This window comes from Fundulus heteroclitus, chromosome 20 (assembly GCF_011125445.2).
Source record: "Fundulus heteroclitus isolate FHET01 chromosome 20, MU-UCD_Fhet_4.1, whole genome shotgun sequence".
Classification (NCBI taxonomy): domain Eukaryota; kingdom Metazoa; phylum Chordata; class Actinopteri; order Cyprinodontiformes; family Fundulidae; genus Fundulus; species Fundulus heteroclitus.
Window position 1 is genome coordinate 20,866,380 of NC_046380.1, and position 16,267 is coordinate 20,882,646.

Genomic DNA, 16,267 nt, shown 5'->3' on the forward strand with positions numbered 1-16,267 from the left:
TTTGCTTTGCATCCACAGGGACACATTTGTTCTGTGCCTGGTAAACGGCGGCTCCAGTTTTGTGGCGGGATTTGCAATCTTTTCTGTTTTGGGATTTATGTCCTATGAACAAGGTCTGCCAATATCCCAGGTGGCTGCGTCTGGTGAGATGTCCACTTTTGTTTGAAAATCGAACAAATCTGTCATCAATGCTACTTTAATCTAATATTTGTGTGTGTGTTGATTTTAGAGCATTTAAAACGTTTCCAAATGTTTGAGGTGTTTTGAAATTTAACCATGCTGAAACAAGTATTTCTGAACTCAAACTTTATTATAACAGTATTTCTTAATGATTTGATTCTAGTTCCCAATAAATTTCCTCATTAAAGTGCCAAGTTCAGACACGTTTAAAGAGAAACCTAAGTTTCTCATTCCCTATAAAATTTTGCATCTTAAAGTGTAACTCCCGATGTTAAAGCATAATCTTGCTCCCAGACAAATTTTGTTATATGCCAACAAAGTGGGCCGTGCCAAGAGACCCTCAGGGGTGGGGCCAAGCGTGGGTTTGAGCGGGGGGGGATAAAGCGGGGATATGGTCAGAATGAGGAAAAGTGACATGTCGAAACAGGAAGTGTGACCAGGGCGACAATGGTGGTTTCGTCACAGATTGATCTTTTGAGGTGGAGGATTTTTTCACCCACAAGTTCACATAAAAATGTAAAAAAAAAAAAGTCCAATAACATTTAAGTAACAACCTTAGGCCCAGTTTACACAGTTAATCTGCAATAAAAAAAGTTGGGTTGACTTGTTTCAAATAAGAAGGGTTGCTGTTAAAAAAAATATGAAAAGAATCCTTTGGATTTAACATGTTGCACTAATTCCAACAGGACCTGGCTTGGCATTTATTGCATATCCTCGTGCTGTAGCCATGATGCCCTTACCTCAGCTGTGGGCTGTTTGCTTCTTCGTCATGGTCATCTTGTTGGGCGCAGACACACAGGTAAAATGTAAACAATATACCAAGATGTATTTATTTTTCAAACCTGGATTATTTAGGTTGTTTTCATAGTATGGTGGCTCCAGTGGTGAGCATTATGCTCATATTTTTTTTTGTTTTTATGTATCTTGACATAAAGTACAATTGGGTATCAATCTGCTAGGCTTCCTTAGAAAACCTTTAACCACTCTGTTGGTATGATTTGATAGAACTGACTTTGTAAAGTGCCTTGAGATGACACGTGTTGTGAATTGGTACTAGCACCTATTTGTTGGAGTTTTTTTTAAGCGGGATTGTCCTAAGTATTTGAGTCATTACATACTTACTTTATAAGCACCTGTATGTGCCTTTCAATAAGTAGAAAATTATGGAAAATTTTATTTATTTTACCTATTCAAGTCAAAAAATGAAAGTTGTTAATTGTGCTGTGATAGACTGGTGGGCCTTTCCCTGCCTGTCGGCACCAGCCTACCCTGTGACCTGCACGGACCAGTGGGTATAGACAACAGATTGATGGATTGATGGGAAACCATCAGCTTTGTAGATTTTGTAGATTCATTACACACAGAATGGTATAATTCTAGAATTTTATCCATCCATCCATCCATCCATCCATCCAACTTTTATTCCTCCTTTTCTGCCTGAAATCTAACTTTTTTGGACAATCAATGTTTCTGGATTCGGAGGGTGTGAAGGTGGAAAGACTTTTGCGGATCCTTTTTTTTCTTCTACTTTTGGAAATTTTTTATAATGTGTAACTATAGCAACAAGTTCTTTTTTCCCCTCCCAACCATAATCTCAATTTATACCTCACCTACAGCAGCCCCAAATTCCAGATGAGTTCAGGAGGAGGGGCAGTAGAGAGAGAAGAAGGAAGTTCAAAACATTTCCTCCTTGGACTCTTCTTCTTCTTTCAGCCTTTCCCTTTCAGGGGTCATCACAGGGGGTCATTTGTCTGATACAGGAGTAATATCTGACGCAGTGATGTCCGAAATCCGGCTTCAAAACCATTTTCTCAATCTTGTTTGAAATAAAAAGTCAAATATTCTGATTTTAGGCCTGTTGTGTTACTGTTGGTAGCTTTTGCTTCGTACCCACAGTGTTTGATTGGTGTGTGTCCCATCAGTTTGTGAGCCTAGAGTGCCTGATGACCTCAGTCACAGATATGTTCCCCTCCGTGTTTCGAAGAGCTTATCGCAGAGAACTGCTGCTGCTTTGTCTCTGCACCATTTGCTTCTTTCTCGGCCTCCTTCTCGTCACAGAGGTAAGAACTCTGCGTGCCGTCAGCAAACCGATAACTAGATATGTTTCTGTTTGCAAGATTGATTATCTGAACATGCCGACTTTTGTGTTTTGACATGCTGTAATGGCGAGTCTTTCTTCTTCCTACAGGGGGGGTTATATTTCCTCCAACTTTTTGATCACTACGTATGCAGTGGGAATAATCTTCTCCTACTTTCTGTGTGTCAGTCCATAGCAATCGGATGGATATATGGTGAGTTTCTAGAAGAAGAAAAAATGCTGGAAAAATGCACACCTGGAGAATATGCCTATTTTCAGTTTTTTAAATTAATACAGCATTACAACAACGCTCATTGATTTGATGTTAGCATTAGTGTTCTCTACTATAAATAGAGCCCTGTTCACACTAATACTTTGAGAAACTTGAGATTTCCTGCTGTTTGTGCACATCTTTTCCACAGATGTCTTGTAAAACTCCCCTCCCACCCAAAAGAAAAAAAAAAGAAGACACCCCAGAGGTTTTTAGAGACGCTTTGAAAAGAGGATATGTTTAAAAACAAAATTTAGAAAAATATGTGGCGCAGTGTTTCTGCGTTTTATGTTTTGTTTGTTCTTTTTAAGGTAGTGAGCAGGGGATAAATGTGCTTATGCAGAGCCCTACAATAGAAACACTTTCCTACCTGACAAATAAACTAGAGTGCTTTCCAAAAGTATTCATACCCATTGATATTTTTTGTCAATTCTGTCTTGTAACCAAAAAACAGCTGTCTTTTGTTGTTATTTTATCTGATAGTACAATACCCAGTAGTACATGACTGTCAGGTGAAAGGAAAGTTATACATAAAAAAAAAGGACACTAAAAAACTCTAAAAATACTAAATAACCCCCTTTATTCTGATACCCCTAAACAAAACCCAGTGTAACCCTCAGAAGCAACCTAATTAGTAAATAGAGCCCGGCCACCTCCCTGTAATTCAATCTCTGTGTCAATACAGATGTTGTGTGAAAGCCTGGCAAGGAGGTGCTGTACTCAGAGAAGCAGCTGAGAGACCTGTGAGAACTCTGGATGAGTTGCAGAGATCTATTGCTCAGGTGGAAGAATCGGCTGATTAGTCATGAGGGGGGCCTTTAGTTTGATAATTTTAACAACAAAACTTATTGAACCTCTTATTCTTTGCTTGTAGCTTGAATACTTTGAACCATCTATTTTAGTGGTGTTTGTCATAGTCACCGGCTGTCCGCAACTGACTCAGTCGTCCAGCAGGATCATTTATTTTTTTGACTCATCAAAGAATATGATAGTTTAATAACTGTACTTTTAGATAAGGCCTTGTTAAAATGCCACAGATAATATTGCCGTTGGCTTTGGACAGTAACAACCTCTGTTTGAAGCTCGGTGATTCCACCACTGCCTCAGAAAGCTGCATGACTGGGTTACAAAGTTTCATCAACTAGCGGAATGCATATGTGATCTAAGCCATGGTATGTTGTACCCGATGACATTCCCGGAGGACTGTTCAGGTTCTTCGGTATCTTCCACCTGCTGCTTACTTATTTCCGCTCGGTAGCCGTCCTGATCTTCATGTCCATAGGCAGAGATTGGTGCCGTCGCTCAACAGTTGTGATAAAATGCTCTGCTTCTGTTCCTGCTTACAGTGAGCTTTGCAGGGGATAGTTAGACACGTGCTGAGTTGACACATCTATATGATTTTATTGTTAGTTTGATGTATTGGGTCCTAATTGACTCTTAGAGTTTATGTCTGTAATACATCAAATCTTCAATTAGAAGTTAATAAACATTTTTCAGGCGCACAGGAACAGTAGTGATATTATTACAGTGCAAATGCGACAAAAAAGGCAAAATCTGGCTAAATGTGATGCACCAGCTAAATTTTGAATTAAACCAAGGTCTCTGTAATTATCATGGGCAAAATTTAACAAACAAAAAAACCCTACAACACATATTTCATAACATGTCAACAAACATGAGTTTATGGGATACATTTCTGACTCAGGATTGCATAGAAGGTGAACAGCTCTGCTTTTCTCTGTGCTCAAAATGAAATAAATAAATAAAACCTTATGAAACAATTATCTACTTGAATAAGAAAAGATATACATATTCAAAGTGAAATAACTGATGCCTATGGCGGCTCCATAAACATCTGACTGTAGAGACCGTCCTGTGCTGCATACTTTGAAGGCTGTATTTGTAGGCCGATTATGTTACAGCGGCCGACAAAGGCTGTAAATATGGCTGACGAATGTGTCACTGCGAGTTGAAGAGATTTTTTGAACGAAAACAACTATGGTGGAGAGGAATGAAAAGCTGTGAATAAAGTTGGATATATTATGCTTTGTGTGACATAAAAGTAACCTTGAAAAAAGGTTTTAGACGTTAGCTATGGTAACCCAAGATATCTGCTCTGTGTGTTGACATATCTCGTGATTTTAAAGTCCAGCTGAACAGGGGGCAGAGGTTAAAAGTTAAAAGTTAGTGTTTAAGTTGGAAAAAGTTTTACTATTAAATTGCACAAATATTTGTCGTCAATTCATTGTTTTTGGTGGTATATTTCTATATCAACATTAAAATAAACATTTGGCCCGGTCCGCCCAGCGATCGCAAAGATTCAGAACTTGATAACACAAACAAACCATGATGTTCATATGACTGGCACACCCCCTCATTAATTTTCTGAGAAGGCTGAGGCTGTCTATGTGACTTTTCAGACTCCTGCTCCACCGGTATATTATTTTTCAATAAAGCAACTTCTTGTCTTTTTTTTTCTGTGTTATTGGCGACTTCATGTGAAAGCACCATTCGTTCTCCAGTTACTTGAGGGAGCCGTCATTCCCTTTCCACTTCTGCAGTCAGTCTCACAGACAGCTGCTCTGCCTCGTCCCGGCTGCAAACCGGGACGAGGCAGAGCAGCAATTTGAATAGATGGAAAATTATGTGGATTTGAATACATTTTTTTTTACACAAAAGCATTGTCAATGAGAGCTGCAAGGGCTCCAGCTGGCGTAGAGGTGGTGACAACGGGTGGAGGCCAGACCGCCCCGATCCCAATTCAAGAGCCGATCCCTTCCTATCTTCTCTTTTTCACGGTCGACGAAGGATACAGCCCTGAATTGGGACCTTCAGGCCTGACTTGAAACTCTGTGTTGGATTGCTTTGGTCTGGGTAAAGAAGCAGACAATCATACTGCTTCTTGATTGGCAGGTGAAGGGATTCTGCTGAAAAGTGTCATTATAAAACAAATAAGCCAGTGTGAAAAAAAACTCCATTATGAAATAAAAGATGACTTTTTTAAAAAGGACATCTTGAAAATCAAAACTGATGGAAATAAATAAAAAAAAATCCTCACCAGTAATTTTATACTATTGCGAAAAATATGAAGGTGGAATACATTTTTATTGTTATACGCATTTTCAAAAAACAATGAAAAATATTTCTTAAGAATGAGCTGATCATTTTATAAGCATTCAGTTATTTCACAATTTCATTGTCACTTCAAAAACGTATATCTTATTTATTCAAGTAGATAATCATTTTCTAATGTTTTATATGTTATTATTTAATTTTAAGCACTTTGGTCTTCCATAGTAGGGAGGGGGGGGGGGGGCAAATTAACGTTTTTATGGTGTGATTTTACTCAAATATTTACACACGTTGCTAATGTACCATCAAAGATACTCTGATTGCAGTTTGATGTGAAAAATAATATTTGGCTTATCTAAATGTAGGATGTGCTGTAAAATTTGGGTTCTGTGCTGTGTAGAATACTTTGGTTTCTGCTTTTCCTGAACAGGTGCCGATCAGCTCTATGATAACATCGAAGACATGATTGGTTATCGTCCATGGCCTCTGATGAAGATTTGCTGGCTTTACGTTACGCCTGCTGTGTGTCTGGTGAGTAAACAAATGGTAGAAGGTGTGAAACGAGTTTAGGGATGTCAGTGAGGGGGGGAACTAAAGCATGTGTTCAAATAAACTTGATTGCCTTTGAAAAAACAGTGCCTTAATCTGTCTATACAGATTTCTTCAGTTTTTGCCTTCAGGTCATTAAATTTGTTTTGATATCAGACAAAGATATCTGGAGAAATCATCCATTAGGGAAGAAATGCTATCCAATTCAATATATGCCTATGTAAATAAATAAATAAATAAATAATAACCCTTCTGTGATTAACCTACATCTGTGATAGAATGTTAACAAATTAATTTTAAAGCAAACGGTAAAAACATGAAACACTGGTAAACCAATTCAGGAAAATTACTCCCAAGAGTGCATCCACAACTCCACCAGGAGAACCCATACCAGCATCCAAAACATTGCTGACCAATAATAAAACAAAGATACACCTTGCATTTGCCAAAAAAGAAGCATATTCATAATCCAACAAGACTTATGGGAAAATATTGTGTGGACTGATGAGACGAACATGGACGTTTTTGGAAGGTGTGTGTCATGTTACATCTAGCTTAAAATTAACACAGCATCTCAGAAAAAAACAAACAAACATCACACTGACAGTCAAATATGGTGGTAGTAGTGTGATCCCCCTCTAAATGGCTGAAAGACAAACATAAAATGATGGATTTGGAGTTAATAAATTCGGTGGTGTGAACATCCATGCTCAAAAATGATCCAATATAGGCTCAATTAAAACAACGTGGCTGAATTAAAACAATTTTGCAATGTAAGTATGGGTATCACAAATCCTTAATGGCAATTGTTCCACAGCAAGTATTTAGGTTTGGTGCCTTTAACTTTTTCAGATATGCTCAGGTTGGCTTGGATAGCTTTATTCAATTCAAATAAAATCATTGAGCAAAAACGTCATTTTTTAAATTCATTCGGGTTATCTTTGACTAATTGTAAAAAATTGTATGATGCCCTGAAACATTTACAAAATGTTGTCTTGACAAAACAAACAACAACAAAAAACGAAATCTGTAATGGAGCAAATACTTTGTCATGGCTTTACTGTTTTAGAAAAAAAGAAAAGGAAAGGGGCAAAAAAGGAGGAGAAAAGAGATTGTTTGAATAGCACAAAGATTAAAAATGAAAGAAAGAAATCCTAACATGTTTTTTTTATATATTTTATCTTTCAGGGCACATTTATTTTTTCTGTGGTGAGATACAAGCCTCTGAAGTTCAATAAAACCTACGTCTACCCGACCTGGGCTTATGCTTTGGGTTGGTTCCTTGGACTCTTCTGCGTTCTCATGGTTCCACTGTGGATCGTCTTTAAACTCACTCAGATGGAAGGGACGCTTTTACAGGTATGAATTTCATAAACAAAATTACAGGTTAAATGCTAATGATCATCTTATCTTATGGGTATATTGTAGGGATGCACCAATCATTACAGATTGGAAATGGCCTATGTTCCTTTAATTAGTTGTGATCCTGGGATGTCAAACTCCAGAACTTGAGGACTACTGTCCTGCAACTTTTAGATTCTTCCCCGGTCCAACACATCTCAATCAAATGGCTAAATTGCCTCCTGAGTATGCAGCCAGGTTCTACAGAGTCAAGCTTAGACACCTGGAGTTTGCCGTCTGTGCCCAGATCAATGATTGGCAGGTCAAATACTGAAAAAGCAGATTTTGTTTTCAGTTCATTGAAAGCATCCAACTGAAAAACTCCAACCCCTTTGAGCATGTAACAGTATGTACTTTGATGCACATTCTTACTTAGAAAGAGATGTAAGAGACATATAAAGTGATAATAATAGCGGCAAAAATAAATTTCTTGGACTACTTTTAAACCATCTATGGACACTGTACAGAAGGTAATGCGTAAATTGAGCTGTCCACAAAGCTGCTGCATCTTTTAAAAACCTGTTTTAGTCCTTTAAAAAGAACTGCAGCCGCTCAAAATCAGAATCGGTCAAATCAGACCTCAAAGGAAACTGGAAATCTGTGTCATCCAGGAAAAGCCCGATCGTGTGCATCCCTGCCATATTGGCTCCAGAGTTCTTTTCATAACATCAGGGTTACTCTCCAAAGCTTGAAGTCAGCTTTGTTGTGCAACTTAGAGGCATGAAGTCCATTAAGAGGGAAGAAAAGTAATTTCCCCTACTCCTGTCCCAGGGTTTTCAGGATAGAAGAAAGCACAAATAACAATGTGTGTATTTGTTTGTAGACTGTGACCCTGTTTGCACTTTGAAAAGCTGGAACAGCTGGAAAAACATGGATTCTCACATAACCACAGCTTTTGCGTTTGGAAGGGTGTGTTGCAAAGGTCCATTTAAAATCTGCATTTACTTGTACCTGCTCTTGTCTTCTTTAAAAAAAAAAAAGCATAGAATACAATAGTATTTTTCAGTAATTAAGATTACAAACCAAAACTCATTTCATATAGATTCATTAGACATGGATTAGTACATTTCTGGTTTTTGTTTCTGTTCATCTTTAATATTTTAATTTACATGGAAACCCCAAAGGTCAAAATAATAAAAATGATATAAAAATAAAAACTTAGGTTAGTAGTCTATTGTTTTTGCAAAGAGAATGAGGCAGGAAAAACAGCCCAAATATAAAGATAAAATCCCAGTTTCACAGGGACAAAATCACTTATCAACCAGTCCTGGAAACATGCAGGCGCCACTGACGGTCACGGTTGTGTAATGACCTTAATGCAGTAAAACCTAAACCCTTTTATATAGGTACAACACTTGAATTGTATCCTTAACACTTATCATTGCTGAGCTCAACAGGCACTGTAGTCTCCATTTCACAATAATGATCTTGAAAATTATGAGATCTTTGAGATTAGAGGCTGAGCCTATCCCTGCAGGCGCTGCATGTGTGTGGCATTCAGCAAAAACCCCTCAGTCAAAACATTAACGCCATTGCATGGATTGTTTGACAAATAATTTTAATGTCAGGGTTTATGTGGAAGCTGGAACTGTATTCAAGGTTACAAAAGCCACATTGTTATCACTTCTTGGAATTAAACTGCAAAATTGACATTTAAAAGTTTGAGTTTATATATTTTAGTCTATTGCACCTCTAAATTATGGCATTTGGCTGATTTATTGTTTAAATATCAGTTTTGGATTCATGTTCCTCAGGTGGCTCAACAGCCAGGCAGGCTGCCTTTCTGGAAGTCTAATGCAGTTTTATATCTAGACATTTTAAAAAAATTTCTAAAGACTTTAAGCAGAAATTGTTATGATTTTGGGTGTAGAAATTATATCTATAAGATATTTAATGGATTTAGGGGTTTACCTTATATTGTTACTAGGGCTGGGCAACGATTAAAATATTTAATCGCGATTAATCGCACTGATTAATCGCGATTAATCGCGATTAATCGCATTGTATTTACAAACTCCAAGAATGAATTCAAAAGTAGTGTAAAGAGCACTTTTATTTTAATGTTCTGCTGCCATATGAACAAAAGTGTTGTAACATTTGTAGCACTTATCAGTAACACATATTTAGTGTAAAGCTCAACTTAAACATGTAAAACAAAAAATAGCAATAATAATAAATTAAAGCTTATTGCCACTGACAGGGAATTCTCTTTATGGGGAAAAAATCTACCAAAAACAGGCAATTTCTGAGGTAACAGCAGGGAGCAGCATTACCATTTTATGTTCAATACCAAAGTTTAACTTGGCAGTGGTTCCAACTAACTTGTTTCTGTCATATTCCATGCTGGAAGAACTTTAAACTGAAATGCTTGCTAACTCGATATGCTTGCGTTTATTTGACGTTGACACGCGGTTTTTTGTTGTTGCTTTCTCGCGTGCATATAGTGAATGGCAGGGGGAAAACAGACAAAAACACATGGATACTTTGAAACGAGAAGCGACTTCACCGACGGCGTCGATGCAGACCCCCCCCGCTCCGCACAAAACTTGTTCCAGCCGCCAACTCACCGCCTCGCCTCGCCCCGCCTAAGCTCGCTCGCGGTACCTGCGGGAAACACCGCCTTCCGCATGTCAGCTGTGTTTTTTTCCGGCCAGCACCTTTCTTCCTCTTTGAATCTGAGGCTGGGCTGACAGCGAGGTTATTGGCGCATTATCGCCACCTACTGTTCTGATTCAAACCCCTACACCGCAGCAACAGACCTTCACAAAATAAAAGCATGTGACCAACATGCGTTAACGCGCGTTAAAGAAAATATCGCCGTTAATAGTCTAATGAGTTAACGCGAAATTAACGCGTTAACTTGCCCAGCCCTAATTGTTACATTTCAAATTTCTAGGAAAGTGCTCGATTCTCACTTTGAAAGGATGAATTGAAGATTGATCAATGACTGTATCCACATTCTTGTTTTGAAACATAATGTTGAGCATGAATAAACCGTAATTAACAGTATTCTTCAGTTTTTTTGCTTTCTTATTTGCGGCATCCACCATGCTTATTGGCACCCCTGAAAAGAATTTGTGCAAAGCCAGAAAATAAGTTAATCTTTTATAGCAACAGCTTAATCCCTTATCTAGAAACAAATTGTTTGCGATCAAATCACCAACTTCACATAAATCGAGACACACTTTATAGTGAATTTAGTCTCCTACAGCATACAGACCATTCCTCTTTGCAGAAACTCCCTAGATCATCCAGAGTCCCGGCTTTTCTCTGATGCATCCTTGTCTTCAGCTCACCCAAAAAGAAAATCTGTAGGATCCAGTTAGCTCTGGGGACTGGGATGGCCATGGAAGGTTGATTTTATCTTAGCTGAAGCGTTTCTGTGTTTATTTTACCCAGATGTTTGGTGTCATTATCCTGCCTTTTAGCACAGAGTAGATGTAGTTTCTATTTTCCATCAGATATTTATTAGGAAAGTCTTATTCTCTTCAAAGAGTTGATGACATGCGTTCTAACAAGGTTCTCCGGGGGATTTAAAAAGAAGAAAAGGGCCCACAGCATCACACATTCTCTTCGGTACTTAACACTGGGTGTGATGTTTTCCAGATATTCGTTGTTTCCAAAAGTCCCCTGGTGTGTTGCCAAAAGGCTCAGTCTTAGACTGTGTTTCTTCCTGGCACCAACATGCAGCTTTGCTGATTCACATTCAGGGTGAAGCCTGAGCATTCACACCTGCTATTAAAATTCACCCTTGATGATCAGATCGCATTTCCTCGCTTTGCATGCAAATAAACATACATCCACGTCAGTTTGTCAACGACACCGCCAGCAAGTTAACCAATGTGGCTATGAAAAACAAATACATAAGGTCCACCACACCATATTAGTGCTACCATAATTGAGATTGATCTGAGTCACACCGCTGTGGAGTCATTTAAGTTACAATTTATCTGCTTAATTATGTTGCTTAACATACGCGATATGAGAGAATACGTAATGTAGAACAGAGATCAGTGTTAGCGCTGACATACCAAGGTTTATAGCCTTTAAAACTTCACATCAGTAGCTCGCCTGACGGCTCCACACACCTTTATTAAGCACATAGAGCAATTTAAAAGTGAATATTTAACAACCGATATCACAATGGGTTCAATCAGTGCTAAAAAACATAGAAGTAGATACACTAACCCCGTCCTCTCAACAATATAGTCTTGATTTCAAATAACATTCTCCAAATAGTGGTTAAGTCATTATAAATTAACTGACAGCAGTGAATGAGTTTTTTACCCATTGAAGAAATAACTTAAGGGGAGTTACGCCTTTTTCTGCCATGCCTCCAAAACACGTAGAGAGCCTCTGATGGGTTTAAAGGAGACCTGATTTCTTCTAGTTGCTTCAGTTTAGAGATTTTTTCTTCCTCCCTATCGCCTGCTCACTGTGCCTGGGTGCAGGATAAAACATGGGCCTCCATCCAACCAAGTGTGCAGTGGATAAAAGAAAAGAAGTCTGTGTTGTGTATGTTATATCTAAACACTGATTATTAAAAAAGCGTTTAAAACGTGCTACAGAAACATATAATGCACTCTGCTTTAAAAACACAAACACCTGCGTTATATTTGTCATTTTGCCTCACTTAAAGTTGTTAGAAGGGGAATGCTGTCAAACCTAGTATCGCAGGCACTGTTTAAAACATGCAGCAATCGAGGGACAGCAGAGCGCATTATACGACAACAGTGATTTTACTAGCTGGAGCGACGACATGCAAAATTAAATGAATGTTATTCAAAAAAAGGGAAAACTCAGACAATGAGAAACAGTGAGGATAAAGAGTCTGAAGAGAACAAAAATCAACATAAAGATGACAGGAGTTTTTGAGCAAACAACAAAAAGGTACGATGTATATAAGATGAGCATCGAAAATGTCAAAAGAAATGGAAAGACAAATTCTTATTTGTTCTTTATGGCTTGTTGTCATGATTTGGGTTTTGTCTTGGTTCAGGTTATCCGTTTTATTAGTTAAGTTTCTGCTTTTGGGTTCTCTCTTGTTTTTGCTTTGTTTTAGACGTGTTGTTCTGTTTAGATTACCTGTTATTTACCTGTCACTTTATTCAGCTCGGTTTGTTCTCCCCTCAACAATCAGTCAGCTCCCTTGCCCTGATTAGTTCCACCTGCTCACTTGTAATTAGTCTTCACTCCTGTTCACCTGCTCACTCCCCTATATAGTCCTGCCACTAACCTCTGCAATCTGCCAGATCATTAACGAGCCTTCGGTGAGTTTTGTCCAGCGTTCTTTTTCTGATTGACCTGTTGATATTACCCGGATTGCCTTTTTGACTTCTGAGCCAGCCTGACCCCTGAACCAGTTTTTCCTGCCCTGTACGATTGCTTATCTGTTTCTCTGACCTGGACCTGCCTTAGGATATTTTGAGTTTTGCCTTATCCTTGACTGTACTTTTGCCTGTTTTGGACTGCCTTTCGTGTACCGGATTTTGGACTGCCATTTTGACCATTGAGCCTTGCCTGTCGCTGTTTTATTATTAAATCCTGTTTTTTTTGCCTATACCTCTCTTGCTTGGTTGAATACTGGGTTTGCCTGATTCACGTTCTTGACACTTGTACCCTCTTTGCTTAATGTGATCTCATTGTGAGATCACATTAAGCAAATATGTGAGCTTTTTACACATCTTTACTGGAGGGGCCAATAGAGGGTGTTGCCTGGTATTAATCAATGTTATTTTAGTACTTTTTAAAATAAAATCAGTAAAATTTACCATAAGAGCAGTCATGGAGCATTTTTGGTGAATCTTCCTCATAGTTGAAGAACTTTGTATGGTATCAGTTTCTTCAAGACCAGCATTTACCAAGGTGAACAGCAATTTGTCATTGTTGTCAGCAGTTTTTTGTAATTAACAGGTTTTCAAAGTAAACTCAATTTTGCTGTAGTATTACAGTTTACTATTCTGTTCAGAAACATCCTATAAAGGTGTTATACAGACGTTCTAAGCTCCAACTGAGGGTCTCGGTGTGTGTCATGAAGTCCAATCTCTGGATTCTGAACTTTTGTCAAACCCATCATCCAGCGCGGCCCTGCATTAAGTAATCAAGCAGTGGTAAATACTTCTAATCTCCAATGTACTTGCATTGGCTAAACATGTTTAAACACTCTTAAATCTCTGGTTATCTATGTTATTGTTGGCTAAAAATCAAGTCAGACAATGGAGAAAGCTTAGCAATGCAGCAGCTTTTAGTAAACATACATAAACAGTAGAAAATCAAGGGATCACAAAGTTATTAGAACCCATCCCCGGAGGAATACAATTATCTGGACAATATCTCTTTTTTTAGCTGTTAAGACATTTTCTATTAAAAACTACAAGCTTCAGTGAAGTTCATTGCAGGGTTAGAGAACAGAGTCCAAACATTGAGCCCTAATGTTACTCATTGTCCTTTGTTCTGTGTACTGAGGAACCTGCAGATTTTATGGCGACTGACCTAGGTCCATTCTGTTCCCACAGAGACTCCGGCAGCTTTGTCGCCCTGAAAAGATGAACAGCAAGATGAAGCAACCTGAGCGGTACCCTTTGAACCCAGACAGCCCTCTTACACCTGGTGTTAGTGAATATAAGGGAAGTTGCGCAGCTGAGATGGATTTGCAAGTGTGAGACACTTTTAGCACAGATATAAATACGATTCTCTTTTTCATTTTAAAGTCATTTTTAACTCTTTGCGTTTTTAAGAAATCATTACGAGCAATACATTCTGATGGGTTGCAGATCAGATCTGGTCTGAAACCTGCATTAGAAGTAATATTAAAGTATTGTTTTATTTGTACACACCGATGTGGTGTGGTGTAGAGCTATATGAACATTTTGTTAAAGCTATTTTCATTTAAAAAAAGACAGTAGTTTCGTGTCTCCGTCTTGATAATGGCCATGTGCTTGGTAATTATAAGCATTTTTTTACTAAGTGATGTTGTTATACCGTCCCAAAAATGTCAATAAATGGAGGAATAAATGAAAGATAAATAAAATAAAGAAAAGCTTCTTCAACGTGAGTGCTGTCTTTAGTTTTTTTACTTCCTTTTTTGATTTTATTTTCAGAGCTCTGTATTTTGGTGAACTGCTTTATTCTGTTTTTTCAATTATTCTTTCCGATCTTACCTGTATTTCTTATTTCAGAGTGTTTTTTCTCAGCACTATAGCAGGTACAATCTTATGCAAACTTTGTTGCATTCTTACAGTTAAATGTAACAAGAATTGATCAGTAAAGGAAATAAAGGCGCTGCTATCTTGAATCCAGGAAAAAAGGTATTTAAGCATTGTCACCCTTTTTTTGCATCTTCTGTAGGTATATGTCCCTAATTGTATCTTGTTTTTTCTAAATTTAGAACAAACGCAATTAATATACAGTTTTTCTGTTTTCATACATTTAAAAAAACAAAAAACAAAAAATCTGATCTTCAGTACTTGTTAGTCAATAGTCAGAAAAGTGGGTGATTATTTTTATTCACTTTTTTGTTTGCTGTTTATAGGTTTTTGATTCTTGCATTCTGCCTTCCCTGTCCACTAGGTCTTAATTATTATATCTATATTATTTTATTCCCTCCCTCAGCATGTACAGCTGAAACCAAATATGTACTTTCACTGTAAGAAAGACACAAAACATATATTCTCTCCCTGTCTGACAATACATCTGAATGAACCTTTCCTGTTTCAGTTAGAATTTGCAAAATCATCTCAATTGTTAATAAATGCCTGGTTATCAACATAAATCAAAAGTTCACACACACACACACACTAAGATACTATACTTTTATAAAGGTTTGAAATCCAATGGTTTTATGGTATGTTTTTATAAGCTTATGAGTTAATCAATAAAATTAAGTTTATATGTTAACCTAGATTTGGGAGAAAGGGCGCTCCTCTACCCCACTTCTAATTACCCAACAGTCTATTTATACACAGTTCACCTTACTTTCTCAGTCTGTCACGTTCTCTCTACGGTCAGACACTCCTGCGCTCCTCTCAAGTCTAAACAAAGTTTTGACTCACAGTGGATGCCAGCCTTGCTCTTCAGCTCAATCGCTCCAATTCAGATGCCGACCTGCTTGACAATCTTTTCTCCACAAAAACCTCCCCTCCTGTGATCAGACAGGCTTGTCGTCATAACTGGTTCCTTGATCTTCAATCCTTGATTTCAATCACTCAAAGTAATGCCTCCAACTCAGCCTCAAACTCTCCTCTACCCGAGACCTGTGGCTTGGGTGCTCTCGGAAGCGACAGACGTCCCTTTCGTTCTCCTAGGCTGCATCGGGGCTCCGAGCTTTCCCTACCGACCGCTATCAACGCATCCATGCCGCAGCGTTCCTCTTCAGCTGCTCCAGCCTGTGGCGCTTGATTCATTTTTGAGGTTAGGGTGCTGTTGGGGTGTTTCATCACCTTGTGTTCCCTGTTCGTAGGTGGCTTGACTGTCAGGCGCGCATACTCAGTTTTGTCACACAGTAATGTTCCTGTGTTCCTTTTAATCTGAATCATCAGAACAAGTTAAAAAGTAGCTCTCAATAAGTCTCTCTTTTGAAAATGGAAACCATTTATGTAACAAGGTGCAGTGTTCATGAATATGAACGTGCTCTTTTTCCACAGAAAGAAGTGGATAGGTGTTGCCGTGGGTTTAGCAGGGGTAAAGTGTGGTATTAGTCAAATAAATCGCTTGTCTCT

At 38.2% G+C, this 16,267-nt stretch overlaps 1 protein-coding gene across 1 annotated transcript in view; it reads left to right on the forward strand.

Annotated features, from left to right (window-relative positions):
* The window catches only part of LOC105933231 (sodium- and chloride-dependent GABA transporter 2), a 31,396-nt gene extending 16,792 nt beyond the window's left edge, over positions 1-14,604 (forward strand). The window contains exons 9-15 of the mRNA XM_036152112.1: positions 19-143; positions 867-979; positions 2,103-2,240; positions 2,369-2,471; positions 6,031-6,131; positions 7,338-7,508; positions 14,066-14,604. Of these exons, the coding sequence (XP_036008005.1) occupies positions 19-143; positions 867-979; positions 2,103-2,240; positions 2,369-2,471; positions 6,031-6,131; positions 7,338-7,508; positions 14,066-14,212 (898 nt within the window). The 3' untranslated portion in view covers positions 14,213-14,604. The remainder of the gene's footprint in view (positions 1-18; positions 144-866; positions 980-2,102; positions 2,241-2,368; positions 2,472-6,030; positions 6,132-7,337; positions 7,509-14,065) is intronic.
* Positions 14,605-16,267: the final 1,663 nt, after the last annotated feature.